Raw genomic sequence first — 24,249 nt, forward strand, 5'->3', positions numbered from 1 at the left:
GTGTGTGTGTGTGTGTGTGTGTGTGTGTGTCGGTGTGATGGATAGCCCACGCAGAGAGGGCATTAAAGTAGCTGTCAGATCCTCTCTGGCTCAGTGAAACCCAGGATTGGGCCAGCAGAGAAGCATCAGAATGTGAAACAGGATTTAATTGTAATCAGAGATGACCGGAGTGCAAAGCAGGACAGAGTGCGGGCTACACCACTGCCACTTCATCCATTAATCTCCCTGAGAGCTTTTAACAGGTTTGGATTTACACCGTCCCCGGCACATTTGTCTCCGTGACAGCGTTTAGCGAGAGCTTCTCGGGCGATGTAGGAGGCGCTATACCAAAATGAGGGAAGGCATTTCTAATGCGACCTCATTTGGACCTCTTTGCCAGAACGGGATCACTTACTGAGCTGTGGAGCGCTATTATAAAATACAAGCTGGTGCATAAATGACAGAAGGTAGAAAATGTCCTGTGGAATGTATTTGGTAGCATCTGGCCACACATCTGGACATATTTTATGGTTACAGGGTTCCCACACCTTTTGACCAATACATTTACATATATTTTTTATGATTTCCATTATTTATTTATTTTGATACTTTTAAATAAAATTATATTAATATACATGTATAATATAATATACAGCGAGGAAAATAAGTATTTGAACACCCTGCTATTTTGCAAGTTCTCCCACTTGGAAATCATGGAGGGGTCTGAAATTGTCAATTTACAGGTAAAAAAAATAAATAAAATTACCAGTCTATCTATCTATCTATCTATCTATCTATCTATCTATCTATCTATCTATATATATATATATATATATATATATATATAGTGAGGAAAATAAGTATTTGAACACCCTGCTATTTTGCAAGTTCTCCCACTTGGAAATCATGGAGGGGTCTGAAATTGTCATCGTAGGTGCATGTCCACTGTGAGAGACATAATCCAAAAAAAATAAAAATCCAGAAATCACAATATATGATTTTTTTTAAACTATTTATCTGTATGATACAGCTGCAAATAAGTATTTGAACACCTGTCTATCAGCTAGAATTCTGACCCTCAAAGACCTTTAAAATGTCCACCTCCACTCCATTTATTATCCTAAATTAGATGCACCTGTTTGAGGTCGTTAGCTGCATAAAGACACCTGTCCACCCCATGCAATCAGTAAGAATCCAACTACTAACATGGCCAAGACCAAAGAGCTGTCCAAAGACACTAGAGACAAAATTGTACACCTCCACAAGGCTGGAAAGGGCTACGGGGAAATTGCCAAGCAGCTTGGTGAAAAAAGGTCCACTGTTGGAGCAATCATTAGAAAATGGAAGAAGCTAAACATGACTGTCAATCTCCCTCGGACTGGGGCTCCATGCAAGATCTCACCTCGTGGGGTCTCAATGATCCTAAGAAAGGTGAGAAATCAGCCCAGAACTACACGGGAGGAGCTGGTCAATGACCTGAAAAGAGCTGGGACCACCGTTTCCAAGGTTACTGTTGGTAATACACTAAGACGTCATGGTTTGAAATCATGCATGGCACGGAAGGTTCCCCTGCTTAAACCAGCACATGTCAAGGCCCGTCTTAAGTTTGCCAATGACCATTTGGATGATCCAGAGGAGTCATGGGAGAAAGTCATGTGGTCAGATGAGACCAAAATAGAACTTTTTGGTCATAATTCCACTAACCGTGTTTGGAGGAAGAAGAATGATGAGTACCATCCCAAGAACACCATCCCTACTGTGAAGCATGGGGGTGGTAGCATCATGCTTTGGGGTTTTTTTTCTGCACATGGGACAGGGCGACTGCACTGTATTAAGGAGAGGATGACCGGGGCCATGTATTGCGAGATTTTGGGGAACAACCTCCTTCCCTCAGTTAGAGCATTGAAGATGGGTCGAGGCTGGGTCTTCCAACATGACAATGACCCGAAGCACACAGCCAGGATAACCAAGGAGTGGCTCTGTTAGAAGCATATCAAGGTTCTGGCGTGGCCTAGCCAGTCTCCAGACCTAAACCCAATAGAGAATCTTTGGAGGGAGCTCAACCTCCGTGTTTCTCAGCAACAGCCCAGAAACCTGACTGATCTAGAGAAGATCTGTGTGGAGGAGTGGGCCAAAATCCCCAGTAGCACCTCAATACAGTACACGAGATCCGGGGGGCGGAGTTGGATCCAGATATAAGGGGTGGAGATTGGTAGGTTTAGGGGTGGGTCTAGGGATTAAGGGGTGGAGATGGGTAGGTTTAGGGGTGGGTTTAGGGATCAGGGGGTGGAGATGGGTAGGTTTAGGTATATGTAAGGTGGGAGGAGTTGGATCTGGATCCGACTCCTCCCCGTGGATTTCATGTTCTGCAGTGAAGACCATCTCAAAATCCCTCCTGCAGTGTGTGCAAACCTGGTGAAAAACTACAGGAAACGTTTGACCTCTGTAATTGCAAACAAAGGCTACTGTAACAAATATTAACATTGATTTTCTCAGGTGTTCAAATACTTATTTGCAGCTGTATCATACAAATAAATAGTTAAAAAATCATACATTGTGATTTCTGGATTATTTTTTTTTGATTATGTCTCTCACAGTGGACATGCACCTACGATGACAATTTCAGACCCCTCCATGATTTCTAAGTGGGAGAACTTGCAAAATAGCAGGGTGTTCAAATACTTATTTTCCTCACTGTATATAAATGCATATGAATTACCACAACTTCAACTCCATTCCTGAACAAAAAAATAAATAAAAGTTTGTGTGTACTGTGTATAATTATTTTGTTTATATAAATACACACACATGCATGTATACATTTAAGATAAATGTGTTATTTATATATAAAACATTTATATATAATATAAATTATGTATCTAAAATATTTGCATGTATATATTTGCACATACATACATGCATACATACATACATACATACATGTGTACTTTATATATACAAAATAATTATACACAGTACACACACATATATTATGTGTAAACAAACTTTTATTTTGGATGCGATTAATCGTTGCCCAGCAACAATTCAATTCTATTCTATTCTATTATTATTATTGTATTATATATTAGTATTCTATTCTATATTCTACATTAGTATTACATTATATATTAGTATTATATTAGTGTCCACTTACCTGCTTTTCAGCAAATCAGTGACAATCAATGGGTGAATGTTAGGTCACCTCATTAATATTAATACCTGATAAAGCTTTTATAAAGTTTATAATTTAATGTTATCCCCTCGTTCAGATAATTTCTATGCCCCTTTATTTACACTGGACAACACTTTGAGGACATGCATTTTGTCAGTCTTTGTTATTTAGAGCGTAATATTGCATCCACCTCAAAGGGGAAATCGCCACCATCCTATTGATGAAATACTTTTTAAAAACTTTTTATAGGTGTTCCAAAAAGTAAACTTTCATTTTTTTTCATTTTTTTTTTCATTCATTCATTCATTCATTAATTTATATATATATATATATATATATATATATATATATATATATATATATATATAGGTTTATTTGTTTATTTATTTATTAATTGTGCACGTAAAACATGAAAAGGTGAAGAATGAATGACAGATGTGGCAGTGTTATGCATGTCAGTGGGCGGCACCTGATGATGAAACACTGTGGGCGTCGCTCCTGCAGCATCATGTGATAAGCGCGCTCAGCTGAAGAGAAGATATGAGGCGGGAGAGAGGAACACAGACGACCACTGGAGCTCAGATACAACTGACTGACCTGAGAGAGAGAGACAAGGAGAGAGATAAGCATTACACATTTACATAACTTTGCTAATTTCCCATGACCTGTGCTTGTTAGTATTGAGATTCTTCAAACACTCTGGTCTGGATTAGTACTAAACCTTTAAGCATTAAACTCCTGCAGTTAATTAAGCCTGAGGTGCTTAACGTAAAGACTCTTTAAACACTCTTTAGACATTTAAAACTTTATTTTGTGGACAATTTCAGGTCTTCGCCTTTTGCTATCTTCTATTGCCTTTTTGTAAGCTAAGAAATTTTATCTTAAAAAGAAAAATTCTAAATGTGACCAACAGTAATTACATCATTGTGATATTTGCATATGAAATTCTGACTAGTCTTTATTTTTACATCTACAATATGAATTGAATAACATTGTGATTGGTCTTTTCTTACTTGCATTTATTTAAACATTTATAGCCACAGCACAGAAACTTGATCCTTTGGTCCAGGCAATTGAAAACAAGACGCTGAGCATCATGGTGACAGCTAAACGGCTTTGATGTGAATTTCACTACACACACACACACACACACACACACACACACACACACACACAGCAACACTGGAGATTGAGACAGTGAGAGAGACAGAGTATATATGTTTCTTGTTTGTTTGTTTATTTTTGCTTTGTGCAATGCTTTGGCAATATGTAACCAAATATGTCATGCCAATAAAGCAATATGAATTGAGTAAAAACATGACCCTTTACCACTGACACACAACACACACATACTGCACACAAGGGCACATGAAGGAGAGAGGAAGAGAGAGTTGCAGGCTGTGTATGAATCACGAAAATTGCAGCCTTCAATAGGCAGTACACTGAGGTCCACAATTGACCAAATGTATGAACACCACATGTGCAGAAGACTATTGTCATAGACAAAGTTTGTGTAATATTCTGTCTACTACTGTGAAAATCCTTTATCTGGTTTTAGAAGGCAGCATACAGTAGATGAACATTTCACTTTTTGCTTATGATATCCCACAATCCTGTGCATGGACAAAACAAACACACTCAACCACAACAAAACAAAACAAAACACAAAACAAAACAAAACAAAACAAAACAAAACAAAACAAAACAAAACAAAAAACAAAACAAAAAACACAAAAACAGATGCATTTAAAAGACCCCAAAACAAAACACAACAAAAAACAAACTGAAATCAAACCAAAACATAAAAAGCAAAAAAAAACAACAACAAAAAAAACAACAACACTGAAACAAAACATCAAAGCAAAAAAGAACACAAAAGAACCTCAAATCGTTAGTCTGTAATGAGCGAGAGATGGAGAGGAGGAGCGCTAGAGTAAAACCCTGCCCTCTGTTCAATATTCCTTTTCACTGGGAAATACGTCACAGCACTGGAGAAAAGTCGTTTGCAACTTCCGGTTCACGCGGACTTTAAAGTTACTTAAAAATATATATTTAATAATATTTTAGTTTAGTCAGTATAGTTTGGATTTTAGACCGAAGTGATTGGAATTTATTGAAAATTAGCCATACAGCATCGCTTGGACAGTATGAAGGGACAAGATGGAGGCTTTGCACTGAAGGACAGAGATTGATATACAGACCCTAGATTAAAGTACGTGATAAAGGGGGTCAGATGATGTAACCTGAGCATGATGGTGGTCTGAGGCCATCACAGATGATGCTATATGTCCTTCTCTTTCAATGCGTCATTCTGCCTCTGAGCCCCAATCTGGGGGACACACAGGAGAAATCATGCCTGAAATGAGTCTCTGATGCAGGGGGCCAACAGGGGACAGACGCCCCAGCGGATCCACTGCATATCATTTATAAAGTGTGTGTGTGTGTGTTCTATCTACTCCTCTGCTCCCCTTCACGTGCCAATAAAGCGTTACGCCGGACAGATGGTCATCTTGTCATCTTTTATTTTTCTTAGCGGTGGGCAGCACATGCTGTGTGTCCCTGATGAGTGTGTTCTCATCAACTCTGTCTTTCTGTGGACAGCCAGCTGTATCTGAGGGGACGGCAGTCGGGCTTGAGAACTTGAGAACCTCTAACAATATTGAGGAATATACAGAAATAAATAGAGGAAGGAGGGGAGAAGATCTGATGGGTAGATGAAGAGGGCACAGGAAGTGGGTGCTGTATGTTGAGTAGGCTATCACTGTCAGGAAGGACATGAATAATTTATCAGAAGATCAAGTCCTGTTTGAACTAGATGTGTAGCGCTGCGCTTAGTGTGTGAACTAGAGAACAAATCAAAAAGGCCAGATATACAGATGCACATTGTAAATCATACTGCTGATGAATTGAATATTGATTTCATAAAAAAACAATAAAAAAAACACACACACTTGTCTGTACTTACGAGATTAGAGTAGATGGGCAGGTCCTTGTAAGGGTTAATGAGGAGAAGAATGTGTCCAATGTACGTCTGAAAATACAGAGAATTTGAGTTATCATGTAAACAGTGACAGTCCATCATTTTGCACACAAATAATGACAAAAACTGCCTGAAATTAGTAGTTTCAATTTGATTGGTTGGTGCTACGCAACTTCTAGGAGTCTCATTCAAAATGTTGTCACGTTTGCTGGCTTGATGAAATGAGAGCTTTTGAGGAAGAACTAATCACTGTTTTTGAGAGAGACTGTAAGATTAACAGCCTTAAATCTTTGAAAGATAATTGTCCGAGCCACTTAGTAGCTAGTAATATACAGTGGTGGTCAAAATTATTGGCACCCTTGGTAAATATCATTCATCACAATAGGTAAAAACAAAGATTACTGTTCTGGGGCCGTATTCACAAAGAATTTTAAGACTAAAAGTAGCTCCTAACTGGCGAATTTAGGAGCAACTCCTAAAAATAATGGGCGTGTCACTCCTAACTTTAGGACTCCTAATTTTTTTGACTAAGAGTAATTCACGAAGCATTTTAGCCCTAAAAGTAGCACCTAAGTCTGGGACAGCTTAAAAGAAGTCGAGAGGACTCCTAACTCACTAAGACCTATTCACAAACCGCTTTTTGTGGCATTTCACACGTTGGGATGTTTTGAAATGCGTATGCGGCGGCTACAGGAGCTTCCAATCGCGAGGGAACAATTTTGCATTGTAGGCATAACTAGGGATGAAATAACGCCAACAACAACCAAAACTAGGCTACTCATTGCAAGTAAACTAATTGTAACGTTTCATTGTGAATCAAATTAAAATGTTCTTCTCTTTGCAAACTTAGGCAGAGGCACATAGTGACAGATTAATTCAATAATGTTGCAAAGATATTGCATCAATCCATTTGTTTCATTAGGCTACTAGGCTATTGGTTTTGCCTTACTCTTTATTCATTTAGGCTATTTATTCAGTTATTCATCATCTTCCGTCCTTCGCACTACTTGTGTAGCGCACGCATTCTCAGACCTGTCACCTGTCACTCATCATCGTAGGGGAGGTGTTTGGAATCATTCCCGCGTTACAATCATCAGCCAATCAAGGTGGTCACTTCAGTCAAGCTCGTGCATGAGTAATGACGTCATCCATAGCAACGAAGACTCACTCTTAGTTTAGGAGTTGTCATTTTTCTTTACTAAGAGTAGGTCTGAAAGGCGTTGTGAATAACTTTTAAGAGAAAACTCCAAGCTAAAATCTTTTAGTGCGATTTAGGAGTACTCCTAGTGGTAAGATAAAATGCTTTGTGAATACGGCCCCTGATGTGCAGCGAAAGCTTGTAAAGCTACACAAAATAGAAAGTAACTGTAAGAAAATAACTAAAGCATTTAGTTTCCACCATCAGGGCAATAATTAAGACGTTGCAATTAAACCGGAGAGGTTATGAATCTGCCTGGATGATGACGTGTGACTATATTGTCTTAATGCATGGCGAGGAATATAATTTGAGTGGCCTAAGACTCGACAAGAATCATAGCAGGAGATTTGTGGAAAAAATAAATGAAAAGCATAAAAAGTACCGCATGGTTTGCCCACTTTGCCCATTGCAAAGCAAATATAATACTTTATCTTTAATGTTGAGGGCCTATTTTTCTGCTGGAGGTCCAGGACATCTTGTTCAGACACATGGCATCATGAATTCTATCAAATATCAACAGATAAAAAAATAAATAAAAATAAATCACAACCTGACTGTCTCTGCTAGAAATCTTATAATGGGCCGTGGTTGGATCTTCCATCAGGACAACGATCCAAACAAACATTAAAATTAATACAAAATGTGTCACTGAGCACAAAATGAAGGTTCTGCCATGGCCATCCCAGTCCCCTGACCTGAACCCTATAGAAAACTGAAGAGGAGAGTCTATCAACATTTGAAGGATCTGGAGAGATTCTGTATAGAAGAATGGTCTGCAATACAATACCATTCACAATTTTGGGGTCAGTTCTTTTTTTTCTTTTTAAGGTACTTTTATTCAGCAAAGATGCATTAAATTGATCAAAAGTGACAGTAAAGTCATTTAAAATATTGAAAAATATTGTTTTTAATAAACACTGTTCTTCTGAACTTTCCATTGACCAATTCATCTTGAAAAAAGTATCACGTTTTCCACAAAAAAAACATTAAGCAACACTACTGTTTTCAACATTGATAGTAATAAAAAAAATAATTCTTGAGTGCTAAATCAGCATATTAAAATGATTTCTGAAGGATCATGTGACACTGAAGGCTGGAGTAATGATGCTGAATATTCAGCTTCGCCATCAGGAATAAATTGCATTTTAAAATGTATTCAGATATTTTAAAATGGTAATAATATTTCACAATATTACGGTTTTTACTGCATTTCTGAACAAATAAATTCAGCCTTTGGTAAGAATAAGAGTCTTCTTCCAAAAACATTTGAATGGTAGTGTACTTATGTAGTTCTTCCATGTCAATGGCATCACATATTTCAGATAAACACACCACAGAAAAACAAAACCATCTAAATTGTATCCAGCGGTTATGATGGCACTCATGAGTCCCAAGGGTTTCAGTACAGGCCAACAGCTAAGTTACCTCTCATCAGGGTCACCAGCCTCAATCCTTGCTCCTGGTCAGAATACTCAATAACAAGCCTTATCACCAACACCACAGCAATGCCTCATGGGAATAGAGGGCCAGGTTGCTGCTGTATAGTCTAGTGAGCTCTCAAGAGCAACCTGAAGGTCAATTACCTTTCAGTCTTAGTTTCACAAAACATCTGATGAATACTGGCATACTTGGGCTCTTTCTCAGAGGATCGTGAACACGTCCGACCTATTTGTTATGACAAGACTCAGAAAGCAGATCATAGAGCATCCTTTGTTGGTGTGGAGGGTATACTAGTCCATATTAGAGAAGCTTGTATCTACATCTAGAGGTGAATGAACTAAATAAGCAACATCAGACAGGACTTCTCATCTGCTGAGGGAAACATGGATCAATTTCCTCTTACAAAGTGCATGTCTGGCATCTCTCACTCTTTCCATCTAATGCTAAACGATCAGTAACCATCACCATCTCGATCCATCATTGCAGTAATGACAGACATCATTAGACCCCATTACAGTGTAACACAAAAGTCCCCATCTCTGCTCTCTCCCTCCATATCAGTAGGGAGACTTCATTATGCCCCATTGAAAAGTGTGGGAATAGCAGTGGCCATTAAGCACAGATTTGGCTCCGGTCATGAAGGAGCACAGTGTGTAGTCGACTGCCAGGCATTACGGACCGCAGGCCTGTTTGAACGATCCAAGTTGAGGTGGGGGATGAATATAGAGATGGATTTATTCCTTTAATTGTGTTCTGATTGATTCATAAGAAAATAAAACTCTCCTTTAGGACAGAACAAGTCATGCCACATGAAGAGAGGGTGTATATGCGTGTGACTGTAAGAATGGATGCTCTACTGAGGTGTTGAGAATTGCTAAAAAAAAACACACAAAAAAAAGCAATGTACCGTACAAATATGTACTGTAAACTGCCAACATTTACATATTTAATTTGAGCAAATGCCACCAAAATTAATCGCAAACAGGGCAAGAAAATTCAATATATTACCCAGCCCCATCAATGACCCCTCATTATTCAGCAACTTGGCAAGTCATTGTTAGTCATTTCACATATATGAAAAGGTAACCCAATAATAAAAGTCTTAAAAGGTACATCATGAAAAACACAAACTCAATCCTAAGGGCCCTATTTTAATGATCTAAGCGCATGGTCTAAAGCGCAGGGCGCAAGTTCACTTAGGGTGTGTCTGAATCCACTTCTGCTAGTTTAACGACGGGAAAAATGGTCGGCGCACCCAGCGCATGGTCTAAAAGGGTTTTCCCTATTCTCATAATGAGTAATGGGTGTGTTTTGGGTGTAACATGCAATAAACCATTCAGAGTCTCATCTCCCATTCCATTTAAAAGCCAGTTGCACTCGCACCATGGCGGATTGCTATTTACATGACGGAATTTGATAGTGGAAAGAATGAACGCGTCTCCAGTGTGCATACGGATCTGCTCGTGCGTGAGGTTAAAGCGTGCAAGCAGACCATCTATGGGACAAGCCGGATTCCACCATATCTTTATACACACAAAAATAATATTTTACATTGTAGGCTAATCCTTTTATTTTAAATATTTGGCATGTTTGTGTGCTGCTGCGCATCCCTGTGTGTGTAATAAGCAGAGTGTTTGCGCGTTGTGCACCCGCCTACGGGCACACATTACTAATGCGCCCTTTAAATAACAAAAAAAATATATACTATTGACTTTAGACCAGGTTTGTGTTGGTCAATGGTGCAGTCTATTTCAGTTGCCTCAAAATAGCAATGAACACACCTCATTTTCAGACCAGCACGCCCATGCGCACACAACTGGGCGCAAATGCATTTGTTATTTAAACAACTAGGTACAGGACTAGCAAAACAAAAAACTAGCAAATTTTTTTTTTTTTTTAAACGCATTGCGCCGGGTGTTTGATAGGCCCCTAAGAGTAAATAAAAAGGTAGCAAATGCTCATAAATCTAAATCACCAGTGTTTGAAGAAAGAAATGTAAAACGTAAAATATGGCCCGTTTAATATTAATAGTAGTAATGCAATTGGAAGTATCCATGGTGGCAGTAATTGAAAGGAAACTGATTCACTGCATCCAAATATGCCTACCTCCATACTTTATAATAGGCAAAAAACAGTATGCGAGTCAAGTAGTATGTCCGAATTCACAGTATATACAGTATGCGAATGAGATAGTACCATTGTAGGATCACAGTAGCATCAAGACATGTAGTAAACGTCAGAGGCCAAGATTTATAGCAGCAACAGTCATGGCAGTAATAGTAGCAGTAACGACAGCAGCCGTTAACAGAGAGTCAATGTCTTTTCATCTCCCCAGGGCTGGCTCAAGTCTTTGGCCTGAATACAGTGAGACCTAGAGGGCTGCCATCCAAACACCAGTCCCTGGCCACACTACAAACAGAGGCCTTGGCCGCTCTCCAAGACCACAAGACAAGAGATCCAGCAGCAATGAGTGTGCGAGAGGCACACTGGACCGGATGGCTTGGTGAAAGAGTGTATGATAGAGGCCAGAATCCGGATGTCGCCTCCCTCAGAGTGGGTTAAAACAGAGAATGAAGGGCTCTTGCTGGAGGGGCTAGACTAAGAGTTGGAAAACCAAAGGCAAAACAAAAGCCCAATTATAGTATGTGTGCTTGTATATTTACATACATATATCTGGTCGTTGGCGAAGCGCTTCTGCATCTCGTAGAGCAGGCTGCTGTCCGTGAGCTCGCTGAGGGATGCAAGGTCATCATTAGGGGCAGGAGGCATCAGTTTAACCTGAAATACATTATCATATACATAAAAAAAAAATGTATTAAAAAAATTAATGAATAATAATAAATAAAATCTCCTTTCATGTTCCACAGATACACAATAACAGCATTTTGATTTGGAATCATACACGAAACATAAATAATTAATGTTTATCTTTGGGCAAACTATTAGGTGAACTATATTTTAATAAAAGCCCCTGGTTTTATTGTGCATGACTCATCAGGGCACGTTATTATAAACATAGGTAACAATTTAGTTTAAGGTCCAATTCTCACTATTAACAAGTTGCTTATTAGCATGCAAATTACGGTAACACTTTATTTTGATGGTCCCTTTTGAACATTCTGTTGACTATAAGTAACTTTGCAACTACATGTCAACTAACTCTCATTAGAGTATTAGTAGACTTTCTGCTTAATATCTGATAACTCTTTATTGTCTGTTGGAGGACCTTCACATTCTACTGACTATAAGTAACTTTGTAACTACATATCAACTTATTCTAACCCTAACCCTACCACAGTCTACTAATACTCTAATGAGAGTTAGTAGACATGTAGGTGCAATGTTACTTCTAGACAACAGAATGTGTTAAAGGGACCATCAAAATAAAGTGAAACCCAAATTACTAGGATATTGGCTGTTTATTAGTACTTATAAAGCACATATTAATGCCTTATTCTGCATGACCATATTCTACATTCCTAATCCTAACCAATCCCTAAAGCCGCGTTTCCACCGCAGGAACTTTCCCCAGGAACTAGGAACTTTGGGCTGGTACTCGATGTGTTTACACCGCAGGAACCAGGGTCTAAATGAAGTTCCGGGTAAATATTTCCCCCTCCGATAGTCCCTGCTCATGAGGTAGTACTTTTTCAAAGTTCAGGAACTTTCAGGGGTGGGACTTGTGCGCTGCACAAGCTGATTGGTTGTGTTCACGCCGTATTTTGGTTGGATGATTCCACACAGCATTTATTTATTTTTAACCTCCCTTTTTAAAAAATCTATTGCGGTTCGTGTCGTGGCTTCATGCAGTAAGAGTTGTCTGTCTGCAAATATGGAATTAAATTTTTTTTTAAACTGGCGACGAGTTTCAGGCTTTATTAAGGGTATCTGTGGAAGAGGAAACTTTCTGCACGTTCGTCCCAGCCATCTCACGGTCAATGTCCGCAAAGCTGATAACATACAAATTTTATATCTTAACTAGGGGTGGGAATCGATTAAAAAAAATTAACTAATTAATTGCACAATTTCTGTAATTAATTGCAATTAATTGCGTTTCCCCCAAGCTTGTAATCATCAATATTTAAAGGAATAGTTCACTTTAAAATGAAAATTCTGTCATCATATACTCACCCTCATGTTGTTTCAAACCTGTATGAATTTCTTTCTTCTGCTGAACAGAAAGGAATATATTTAGAAGAATGTCAGTAACCAGACAGTTTCTGGTACCATTGACTTCCATAGTATATATTTTTCCTAAAGACAATGGGACCCAGAAACTGTCTGGTTACTGACATTCTTCTAAATATCTTCCTTTGTGTTCAGTAGAAGAAAGAAATTCATACAGGTTTGAAAACAACATGAGGGTGAGTATGATGACAGAATTTTCATTTTAAAGTGAACTATTCCTTTTAACTTAGAATCACCTAATTAAACAACACAGGGGGGAAAAGGAACAGAAAATAGCCCTATATTAAAATATAATCAATTTAACAGATTATTATTATTTTTTATTTTTTTAACTAATTATCAAAATAAAATATAGTCCTACTATTATTAGCAGAGCATGTGATCAAAGCAGGTCATCATTTTACCATTGTTGCCCAGCATGGCTATACCAGCTCAGCAAACTTCACGTTATTTGAGCGGACTTTACTTTTCCAGTGCTTAGTACATGATTGAAGCGTTTGGGCCGTTAACGACAGAGCCGCCGAAACACACACACACACACACACACACACACAGACACACACACACACACATACACGGAACTGAGAGCGCGCCGCTGGGCCGTTAACGACAGAGCCGCCGACACACACACACACACACACACACATACACGGAACTGAGAGCGCGCCGCTGGGCCGTTAACGACAGAGCGCGCTGACACACACACACACACACACACACACACACACACACACACACACACACACACGGAACTGAGAGCGCACCGCTGGGCCGTTAACGACAGAGCGCGCCGACACACACACACACACACACACACACACACGGAGCGGAAAAGACCCGCTCATGAAAGCTGCGCGAGAATGAAACCTGATCGCCGAACACGGAGAGGCGGGAGGGCATATTTCGGTCTTTTCAATAGCAGCCGCAACAGGAAATAATTAAAAAAAAAAAAAAAAAAAAAAGTGCTGCGTTTATTGCGTTATTTTTTTTTTACGCGTTAAACATTTCAAATTAATCGCAAAGATTAACGCGTTAATTCCCCCAGCCCTAATCTTAACGTTAGCATTACGAGCTTACTGAACACGCTTTATCAGTGCTCGTCTCTTTTCTGCCACAGCTTTTATTATTAAGTCATTATGTTTACACATTGTCATCTATTGCAAGGCACTCCAAACCATGTTACAAATTTACTATAACAGGATTTAAATAGCGCTTTGAGGTTAGTAACAAACAACTATTTACAAGACTGTCACTATTTATGATTGATAGACGTGGTTCAGGCTTTTATTAAGCGTATTTGCGAAAGAGGAAATTTTTGCATGTTCGTCCCAGGCATCTCACAATAACTGATAACATATACGTTGTCTAATTTTATACGCATACGAGCTTTCTGAACACGCTTTAGTATCAGTGCTCGTCTATTTTGTTTTGTAATTACCTCGTTAGTAAACCAATACATAACTGCAGCACAGTTTGAATCTCCTCCATACTTATTATAAATGTGGCGCTCAAAACTGATTACTGTCCGTCGCAGACTGGGAGGAGCAGTTGCGCGTAGTTTACCTTCCCAGTACTTTAGACCGCGGTGTAAACGCAGAAAGCAACCGGTCTGGGGCTAAAAAAAGTGTTCCTGGTACAAATTGTTCCGGGTAATTTCGGTGGAAACGCGGCTTAAATTCAACAACTACCTTTCTAACTATTAATAAGCAGTAATTAGGAGTTTGAGGCAAAAATGATAGTTAATAGTTTGATCTTTTTAGACTATTATGCTCACCAAGGCTGTAAAATCTGTAATAATGTATAATAACCATTTTCTTTAATATATTTCAAAATGTAATTTATTTCTCTGACGTCAAAGCTGAATTTTCAGCATCATTACTTCAGGGTTACATGATTCTTCAGAAATCATTCTAATTTTGCTGCTCAAGTAACATTTCTTATTATTATCATTGTTAAAAACAGTTGTGATGCTTAATACATTTTTTCAGGATTCCATGATATTATAAATGTTTGTATTGTTTGTTTGTTTTTTGAACAATTGAATGCACCATTTCTGAATGAATTAAAAAAAGAACTTACTGACACCAGCAATTTGAACGATAGTGTAAATGCATTGTGATTACATGTCATGTTGTTTTATCAATAAAATGGTAAAAGAAGTGGTAAAGTCCACTTTCTGCTTCCTAATACACACCCACACACTAAACTTTCAGCTCACACAGCACTGCATGCCTGAGAGTAATGGAACTGATTTCCTCTGTTTTATCAGAGGTCAAGGGTGTGTAGGGTCAGAGTGTGCAGTGGGATAGATTACTAATGCTCTCTACATCCAAACTATGACTGATTCTACTCACTGCACACCGATAGCGAGGCAGGACTTTCTCAATGCATTGATCCAAAACCTGCCTTGGTGAGGCGGGATCTAAGTGTATTAGGTGTTACTTATTTCTCTTTATTACCCTTTAGAAACAAGACAAATTACTCTGAATGTGCAAGACCAGAACAGAATACAATTGCTCTGTGCAAGTGGAACGAATGAGATCGGTTCAGTTTTATACTGTAAATTATTGTGGCTATGCATTGAAGCTATGCTTTAAAACCTATGACTTTTTTTTTACACATTCTTTAGGATACAATTTTCCCCAGATAGTTCTCATCTCTCCTCTGACCTGTTCCAGTTTTCCTGCAGTGCTGGGATACGGTCCATCCAGCCCGTTATCAAGTGAAGGCTGCTGTGCCAGAGCTCCTCCTGAGTCCCTGAACATGGCCTCCTTCTCCAACAAACTGTCCCTTCTAGAGATGGGTAGAGCCATAGTAGCTCTGAAGGAAGGGAGAAACAAATTAATATATATATATTTTTTTTTTTTACAAAAAATCCATCTTTGCTGCATCTGAAGTGGCATTTAGTTGTATTTACAGACTGTTTAATGCAGCTCAGAGGTGACATGAATGCATTTATACCTTAATTGCGTAAATAATGACATGAGATGAATGTTTTAAATATAACATTTAGAAATATAAAATTATTTAAAAAAGGTACTTTAAATATGAATTTAAAACCACCAGTAGTTGGTCTTAACGCGCAAGTAATTAAATAATTCAACCGATTCATTCAAAATGGCTGATTTATTCAGGTAATAAGCTCGTGCCTTTATGAATAAGTCATTGAATCATTCACTCAACTGATTCGTTCAAAAACTCTGATTCATTTAGCAACAAAACACCACTGTGTGTTGATCAGAGATGCACAATGGTTTCGCCGTGGCTTTGTTTGAAGCTCCTTTTGCTTGCAAAATGAAGCAATATTGTCTCTAAAATAAAAGTCACTTCATATTAACATCTAGTTTATTGAACTTTTGTATAAAATCAATCACATTTGCAGCTGTACTAATATTTGGGGGGACTTTAATATTGCCTAACTATTTCATGTTATAAATATAAAACACATGTACTCATACAGGGACATTTTTTTGTCTTTTGCTAGTCATTTCTTGATGTCGTCTGAATTCTCTCAAATCTACAGTCCATGGACTGGCCAAACATTCACTGAATCATGAATAAAGTCTGTAAATAACTACTATACATACAGTTTTTTTACAGGCAGGTTGTTGTCCTGGTTGACCTCTGTGCAGTGCTCTTCTGATTGTGGAGACGGGACCGAGGGGTCTGTCTGTCTCTGTACCCAGAATTCCTCTGCTCTCATCAGCATATCTGCAATCTGCTCAGTAGCAGCGACGTCTGAAAAAAAACAAAGTCACAGTGGGTCAATGTATAAATCATCTTACTAGAAGTCAGAAGTGACTGTAACAGATGAGCTGATGCAAGCCAAATATAGATGAAGTTGATTTCAAAGAGACTTGTTTTATTTTTAAATAAAGTAAAAATCTTCAAGGCAATATTGGTTTGGAAAGGCAACGTTATTTAACCATTCCTTTTTGGGTGAACTATTCCTTTTGAAGGAGAAGGCAGACAGTTTAATCTTTTCAAAATCTGACAATTATTAGTGACTAAAGATGGCATTTATTATGTCATTTTGAGCCATGATTTCCCCTGGGATCCAATCAATGTTCTCCCTCATTCCCTCTGTATTTCTCACCCCCTGCTGTCTCTTGCATGGATCTGGCCGTTTTGTGATGGGCATTGAGCCCTGCTGCAGATTGATCCATCTGTGCTCTGATTGGGGGGGACGGAGAGGCAGAAAATCCTTCCCTCCTAAAAGAAACCCTAAGAGAGGATAAGGGACCAGCCTTTTGTCTTTCTCAAGAGAAAGAGAGTGACATCCAAAAGAACAATCCTCCAATCGCACACATTCTCTCAGAAAGTCAGATATATACCACTGCTCTCTAAAGAGACTTTAAGTGAAAAGAAAGGATTCACTTTGGCTCTGCGTTTCATCCCAGACATCCTTGAGTTAAGCCGGGGTCTTAGAATGAGCTATTGATTAAAGTCTGAGATGCAGAGCGCTGGGGAAAGACTGATCTAAGGAGACGGATCTAACACCTTGCTGGAGGTTTAGTACGAGGCGCACGAGTCTCTGTCTTGCAAGCCAAGTAGCGCACTGAAAGAGTGAGATCATAATCAATAAGTTTGTTGTTTTCCAGTAAAAAATAAATAACTCTAAACATCCTCAAGATACTTGAAGCAAAATTGCATGAGATACTAAGACTTTTCAGGGAAACATGCTTGCAATATGTTTATTTATCTTATCCCATTGGCAAATTATTTTATTATTGATAACATATTTTTTACTCTGAGGCTCCTCAAAACAAAAATAAACAAATAAAAAATATTTCCTAATAAGTGAAGTACAGTGCTGTATTTAATTTCACAAGCAAACAGGGTTATTGCATAGTAGTCCTAAAGGCATACTAATAAGAAAACAGCACATTTAAAGGATTGTCAAGTCTGCGTATCAAAAACACCCCAATGACCATATCTAAGATATCAAAACTACAAATTTGCCAATTCCATACATAAAATCATATTTTACAGTCACTGTCATACTAAGTGAAAACCACTATCATAGTGATCATAAACCGCTTAAAGGCTCCCTTACAATGGCCACCCTTCACAAAACTTAACATCTAGCACAGTGTTATCATTGGAAGAATATAAAATATTTCAAATGCAACCATTTTAAGTCAAAAATAATTTATGCAATAAGTCAAACCTTCATCCCATGGTGAAAAAAAATAAAAAATCAATTCACAACAAGTTTAATAGTATTCCAATTCTGCGGGAAAACCACAGACTTGGCAACCAAAATGGCCATATAAATACTTTTAGACTATTTTGTGCAAAAAACTCACACCTCGGAGAAAAAAGAAAAAAAATTACCAAAAGTTTCTGTACCAATATGTAAATGACATCTCTAAATGATCAATTGTAAGATTGAGTCTTTGCACGTGAAGCATGCACTGCAGTTTTTTTTTAAATAAACATTTACAAATGTTTTTTGTATTTTTCAGAAGAAGACTGTAAAAATGCTACAGTAAAAAACAGTAAATAGTTTAACATCACATTATATGTAATTTATACTGACAAATGTATGTTTTTGTTTTGATTTGTTGAAAAAAGCAAAAAGAGACAATCCCAGAAGTCCCTGCATTTAATTTTCAGTTAATTAATTAATTGATGATAACAGCATTATGTTAGTGTTGTGTGTTACCCTGATGGGGGTTTTGTGGTTGTTTTGACCATGTGCATCATCTGTATGCGAGTATTGGCCGTGTTTTATGGATAGGCAACTTACAATGAACTCATATCCATCGTAGGGCTTTTTTTTATTTTACCACCTGTATTATCAATACATTTAAAATTAAAATAGTAGATTGGTAGTTGATTGATATATTAACATTATATCAATGACATAATATGGTTATAAGTTGTAAAATATACAGGCACCAATATTCCACCCCGTAATACCTGTAACATTGTCACCATATTTTTATGATGAATGTCTGCCAACCACAGCTGCCAGATTTGTACCACATGTGTGTATAATATAATATAATATAATATAATATAATATAATATAATATAATATAATATAATATAACATAATATAATGTAATATAATGTAATGTTTGACAATCATATAATTAGTTTGACTATCAGGTTACTGGGGAAAAAATGTACAGCAACCGTAAAATGTGAAATAATTATCACTCAATGTTACTCGATGCCAAGTGAAATCAATTTTGATATGTAAACATAGACAGTGATTTAACATGACAAAAACACCATGTTGTTTCTCAATAACCTATTTTTGCAGGCAAGTTTTCATAAATGATCTGTGTGGATTGGGGAGAGACCTTTGAAGTGTGACTGTTATAATATATCTAACTGGTTTGATTTAAAAAAAAAATCTTGTTTTTAATTATATTTCCCTTTGAAACTCTTGGCTTAAATGAGTCGTGACAGTAGTTGTGATATTAAGCATCCTGAGCCACAGGCTAGTGGAAGCAGTTTCACAGACATCAGCAGAGTAGCGGACAGAACTGAGTGAATATACCCAGCTATGAATTATGCACACCCGACAGAAAGCTCTAGAGAGGAAGAGCAAGTGTGTAACACATCCCTGACAACTTTGGTTTCTGTGTAAAAATCACAGAAACTTACTACATACAGTACACAGTAATATCTGATAGATTTAATATCCACATACTATGGATGGGGCAATTTTTTTATTTTTTTATTTTATTTTTTATATTACTGTTTTTACTATATTTCTGATCAAATAAATGCAGCCTAAGTGAGCATAAGAGACTTTTCAAAAGCAAAAAAACATCTTACCGACCTCAAACTTTTGAACAGTACTGTAAATGAAATAATGAATAATGACAGGCATTTTGTAGACAATGTTTTGTAAAAATGTCTTAACTTAGGTCATGTCTGGGTCATACTTCAATAATCTTTACCAACTTGATAGATGAACTTACTGATGGAAATAATAAATAAATGAATCCATTTAGTCCTGGTGCTAAACTTGATGATGAACCAATAGAAATTCAAGAAATCATAATTTTTGTTTGGGTGACTTTCAAGGTGAAATAAAGCTAATATATATAGAGATGCACCAATGTATCGTTTTTTTAAAAGATTTTGACCAATTCACAACCATCAGCATATCGGCTATAACATGAAAGACCAATATAACAAACCGATGGTTTATAAAAAATATATATATTTCTTATTTTTTTCTAAAGTAAAAAAGCCGCATATCAGACAGCGCATGAATAGTGAATGGAATATATTTTTGTTATATCAGTCAAATGTTTTTTTTTCTTTTTTTTTTTTATATTACTGTTTTTACTATATTTCTGATCAAATAAATGCAGCCTAAGTGAGCATAAGAGACTTTTCAAAAGCAAAGGGGTGGTAGTGGCGCAATGGATAAGACACATGCCTTTGGTGTGAGAGACCCGGGTTCGAATCCACTGTGAAACACCAATGTGTCCCTGAGCAAGACACTTAACCCCTAGTTGCTCCAGAGGCGTGCGACCTCTGACATATATAGCAATTGTAAGTCGCTTTGGATAGAAGCGTCAGCTAAATGAATAAATGTAAATGTAAATGTAAATGTTATTTGCTCTCCAAAACTGAAGCCTCCTGCAACTCACAGCATCACGTATTCCGTCGTGTCCCAAATACACTCTCACACAAAGACTTGATTTTTGACAATATGACATCATGGAGTTTCTAGTCGTCTTTTACACTGATTTGTACAGGCCGTGAAAAAGAAGCCAAAAATGATGTATGAGACAGAAACTTGAGGAGACATGGGAAGAAAAATATAAGTTTTTTGTTCCTGCTTCTCAATGCCTTGCACTTTTTAACTCACAAATGCGCACACCACATGAGTGAAGGGAACACAATGCAATCTGGGACTGCATTTGTCAAGTACACTACCAGTAGAAAGAAGTATCTTATGCTCACCAAGGCTGCATTTATTTTATTGAATAATAATAATCATGTGAAATATTGTTACAACTTAACAAAAACTATTTTATATTTAAATCTATTAAAATTTAATTTATTCCTGTGATGGTAAAGCTGAATGTTCAGCATCATTACTCTTCAGTGTCGCATGATCCTTCAGAAATCATTCTGATATTCTGATTTGCTGCTCAAGAAACATTTCATTTTATTATCAATGTTAAAATCAGTTATGCAGATTAATATTTCTTTTTTGGAAACTGTGATTTTTTTTTCATTGATACATTTTTTTTTTTTTTTTTTTTATCAATCAAAAGAAAAGCATTTATTTGAAATTAAAAATGCATTCGCCACTTTTGATAAAGTTATCATTGGATATTTGATGAATAAAAGTAATAATTTGTTAAAAAAAAAAAAAATTAAGAAATCTTGCTGACCCCAAACTAGGTGAAAAATCTAAAAGAAGCAATCTTGAGTCTTAACAAATAAAATAATAATAATAAAAAAAAATTTAAAAGATAAATCACAATTTGCTTAAGGAAAATGAAGCCCATATTAGGACCTTTTTTTGCATTATTAACATAACTGTAGCACATTTTCTCCCCAATTCTCATGAAAATTACGCAAAAAATGTAATTCCCATGATTGTAATATGAACGTACAATAACAGCCTTATATGAATTTTGTATTACAGTAGTTGTTGACTTGTACACTTGAAAATATTATAATACCTGAATAATCGTTTAATAATAATTATGTTCTACAGACAGACACCTTCCAGCAATGAGAATTTGAACAGAAAAGGATGTAATCTATACCAAGCTCCCCCTAGATATCAACATCAGTGACTGAAAACTTTGTATTGGTCGACCACATTGCATGTGTGTTTGTACCTGAGGGCTTGTCCTGGTTGCAGTTCAGTAGAGTTGGATCTGCTTTGTGCTTCAACAGCTGGCTCACAATGTGAGTCTGTGGGGATACAAACACACATCCCTGACTTGAGAAGAACTCAAAGAGAATACTGAAATATGTAGGTCACATCTTAAAGACGGCTGCATCCATCAGCTCTGCTCCTGTCTCCAGTGCCAAACATATGCTAACATCTCACATTCACACCCTCAGCAGTGTGTTCATTAGCCACTGCCTGCACACAGATATACAGACATATTTATCGAATTTTGTTTATTTGTCTTTTTAATTCTGTTACTGTGCTATTGCTTGCTATACACACACACACGGACATACTGTTCCAGGCACTATCTCATAGTATTTCAGTGTGTGCAGCTATACACTATGATGTAAAAGCATGTTTGATGCATTATGTATGCGTGTGACCAGCTTTGGGGATTAATACGACAGAATAACTTGCAAGATGGCAGGTGACTTAAAAAATTGGGTGTTCATCAGAGGAGTCCTAGGACTTTTGCCACACTTGAACCACGGATACACAAAATAAATAAATAATGGATTCGAGAAGTTTTGTGGTTGAAATAAAAAAATAAAAAGTGACAAATCCTTCCATCGCGGGTCAATTTGACCCCCATAGGAATGAATGGAATGCGAGGAATGCTTCAGTACACATAGAAAAACCTAAAAATGCTTAATTAAAAATGTTAAAACTTTACCAAAACATTATTTTATCACGTGACGTCTACATGTGTATCTGAATGCATACTGAAGAGAAATGACTTTAGGACCCAGCGGAACAGCTCATTTGCTCCAAATAGAGCTATAAGGCCATCTAGTGGCAAGAGTCATGAAATATCATGTTATATTATTTTTCTTTCCACAAGAGGTCGGCAAAGACACCCAATGTAAGATATTTTGAATTAAAAGGGTTATGCATGACATTGTGAGTTATTTTAAATTTAAGTTGAAAGACTGTGAGGAATGTGCTTAAATTATTAAATGACCATTTATGTATGATTTATTGCTCAAATCTAGTAATTTAAAAAGGTAAAAGTAAACAAAAACAAAAAATCTCCCCAAAAAAAGCATTTTTTTTTTTTTTTTACAAATATTATCAAAATGAAATAAAATAAGCTTTCTGGGCAAAAAAAAAAATGTGTTACAAAGTGCAATGGAAGGATTAGGGAATATATTGACATTGTAATTTTCCATCTAATGACGAGGCTATAAAAGGGCCAACTCAGATTGACAGCTGGTCCACCAATCAAATGAGACCAAAAAATATATATGTTTTTTGGGAAATTAGAATTTAGTTATAATCTATAAAGCTGTCTACACTAAACAACAAATCTCGTTAATGTCTACACTTTGTTATGACGAGAACATGCGAGCATGCGTAAAAACTCTGGCGTTTTGAGCGGTGAGTGGTTTAATTAAACACCTCTGATTGGCCACTGCGTTCAAGAAATCAACAGATATGTTTGTGAGTGGCTACACTGCTCAAAGCTGCAAAAAACATGTTGTAAATAAAACCGTTGACGCTCTCCAAAATGCAAACACGTATACAATAAGCTATTATTACAGACCAGCCGTTATGGGCAGATTTTCCCTTTAAAAGCAAACAGAAGTAGACAGTGGTTTGAGTGAGAAAATTCCAGACTAGACTCAAGTCCATGGCCAGCCTTACACATGCTCCGCCTAGGATTATTTATATCCGTTTCTTGTTCTTATTCTGTTAATTGGTTATTTTATTTACGAATGGATTTAGTTGTTTTCATGAAACTGTTGGCCTACAGTGATTCCACCCAGTTTACAATGATCTCCATTGTTTACTGCATGTACAGACATGTGTTTCCAGCTGTTAAGTTGGTGAATGATGATGCTCAAATTGAACAAACTCTGCAGCATGGCAGTTCTGCTGAGTCACACAACCATCGGCAGTGCTAATGACTCAATGTTTCTGTCTGTCTGTCTGTGTGTGAGAGAGACCGAGTGCCCAGCTGCAATGAATTATGGATGTGGCTAGAGACAACGTCTCTCCAATTTTGTGTGTTTGTGTTTGTGTTTGTGTGTGTGTGTGTGTGTGTGTGTGTGTGTGTGTGTGTGTGTGTGTGTGTGTGTGTGTGTGTGTGTGTGTGTGTGTGTGTGTGTGTGTGTGTGTGTGTGTGTGTGTTTTCAGGTATACCTACGTTATGGGGATGTAATGTCCCCACAAAGATGCAATATCCAAAATCCTTGTGGGGACATTTGTTGGTCCCTGTTAAGAAATGTACTAACCAAAAACCTTAAACTCAAAAAAGAAACAGAGTGAGGAAAGAGGAAAAAGGAAATCAGAAATATGTGTATGTAGGCAAGAGTGTCCTGAGGGACAAAAAGAACAAAGGAGAAGAAAGGAATTTCTCTTCATCAGCAACCTGAAAGATTATGAAATATTTGACCATGTCA

At 37.2% G+C, this 24,249-nt stretch overlaps 1 protein-coding gene across 6 annotated transcripts in view; it reads right to left on the reverse strand.

Moving 5' to 3' along the window:
• myo16 (myosin XVI) overlaps nt 1-24,249 on the reverse strand; it is a 236,169-nt gene that overhangs the window by 95,518 nt on the left and 116,402 nt on the right. For all 6 annotated transcript variants that reach the window (XM_082175792.1, XM_082175791.1, XM_082175790.1 and 3 more), the window contains exons 8-13: nt 21,789-21,864; nt 16,545-16,695; nt 15,627-15,777; nt 11,437-11,547; nt 6,117-6,182; nt 3,621-3,748 (exon numbers count right to left, since the gene is read on the reverse strand). In XM_082175792.1, the coding sequence (XP_082031918.1) occupies nt 3,621-3,748; nt 6,117-6,182; nt 11,437-11,547; nt 15,627-15,777; nt 16,545-16,695; nt 21,789-21,864 (683 nt within the window). The remainder of the gene's footprint in view (nt 1-3,620; nt 3,749-6,116; nt 6,183-11,436; nt 11,548-15,626; nt 15,778-16,544; nt 16,696-21,788; nt 21,865-24,249) is intronic.

This window comes from Leuciscus leuciscus, assembly GCF_965113295.1.
Source record: "Leuciscus leuciscus genome assembly, chromosome: 7".
In the NCBI taxonomy this organism is placed as follows: Eukaryota; Metazoa; Chordata; class Actinopteri; order Cypriniformes; family Leuciscidae; genus Leuciscus; species Leuciscus leuciscus.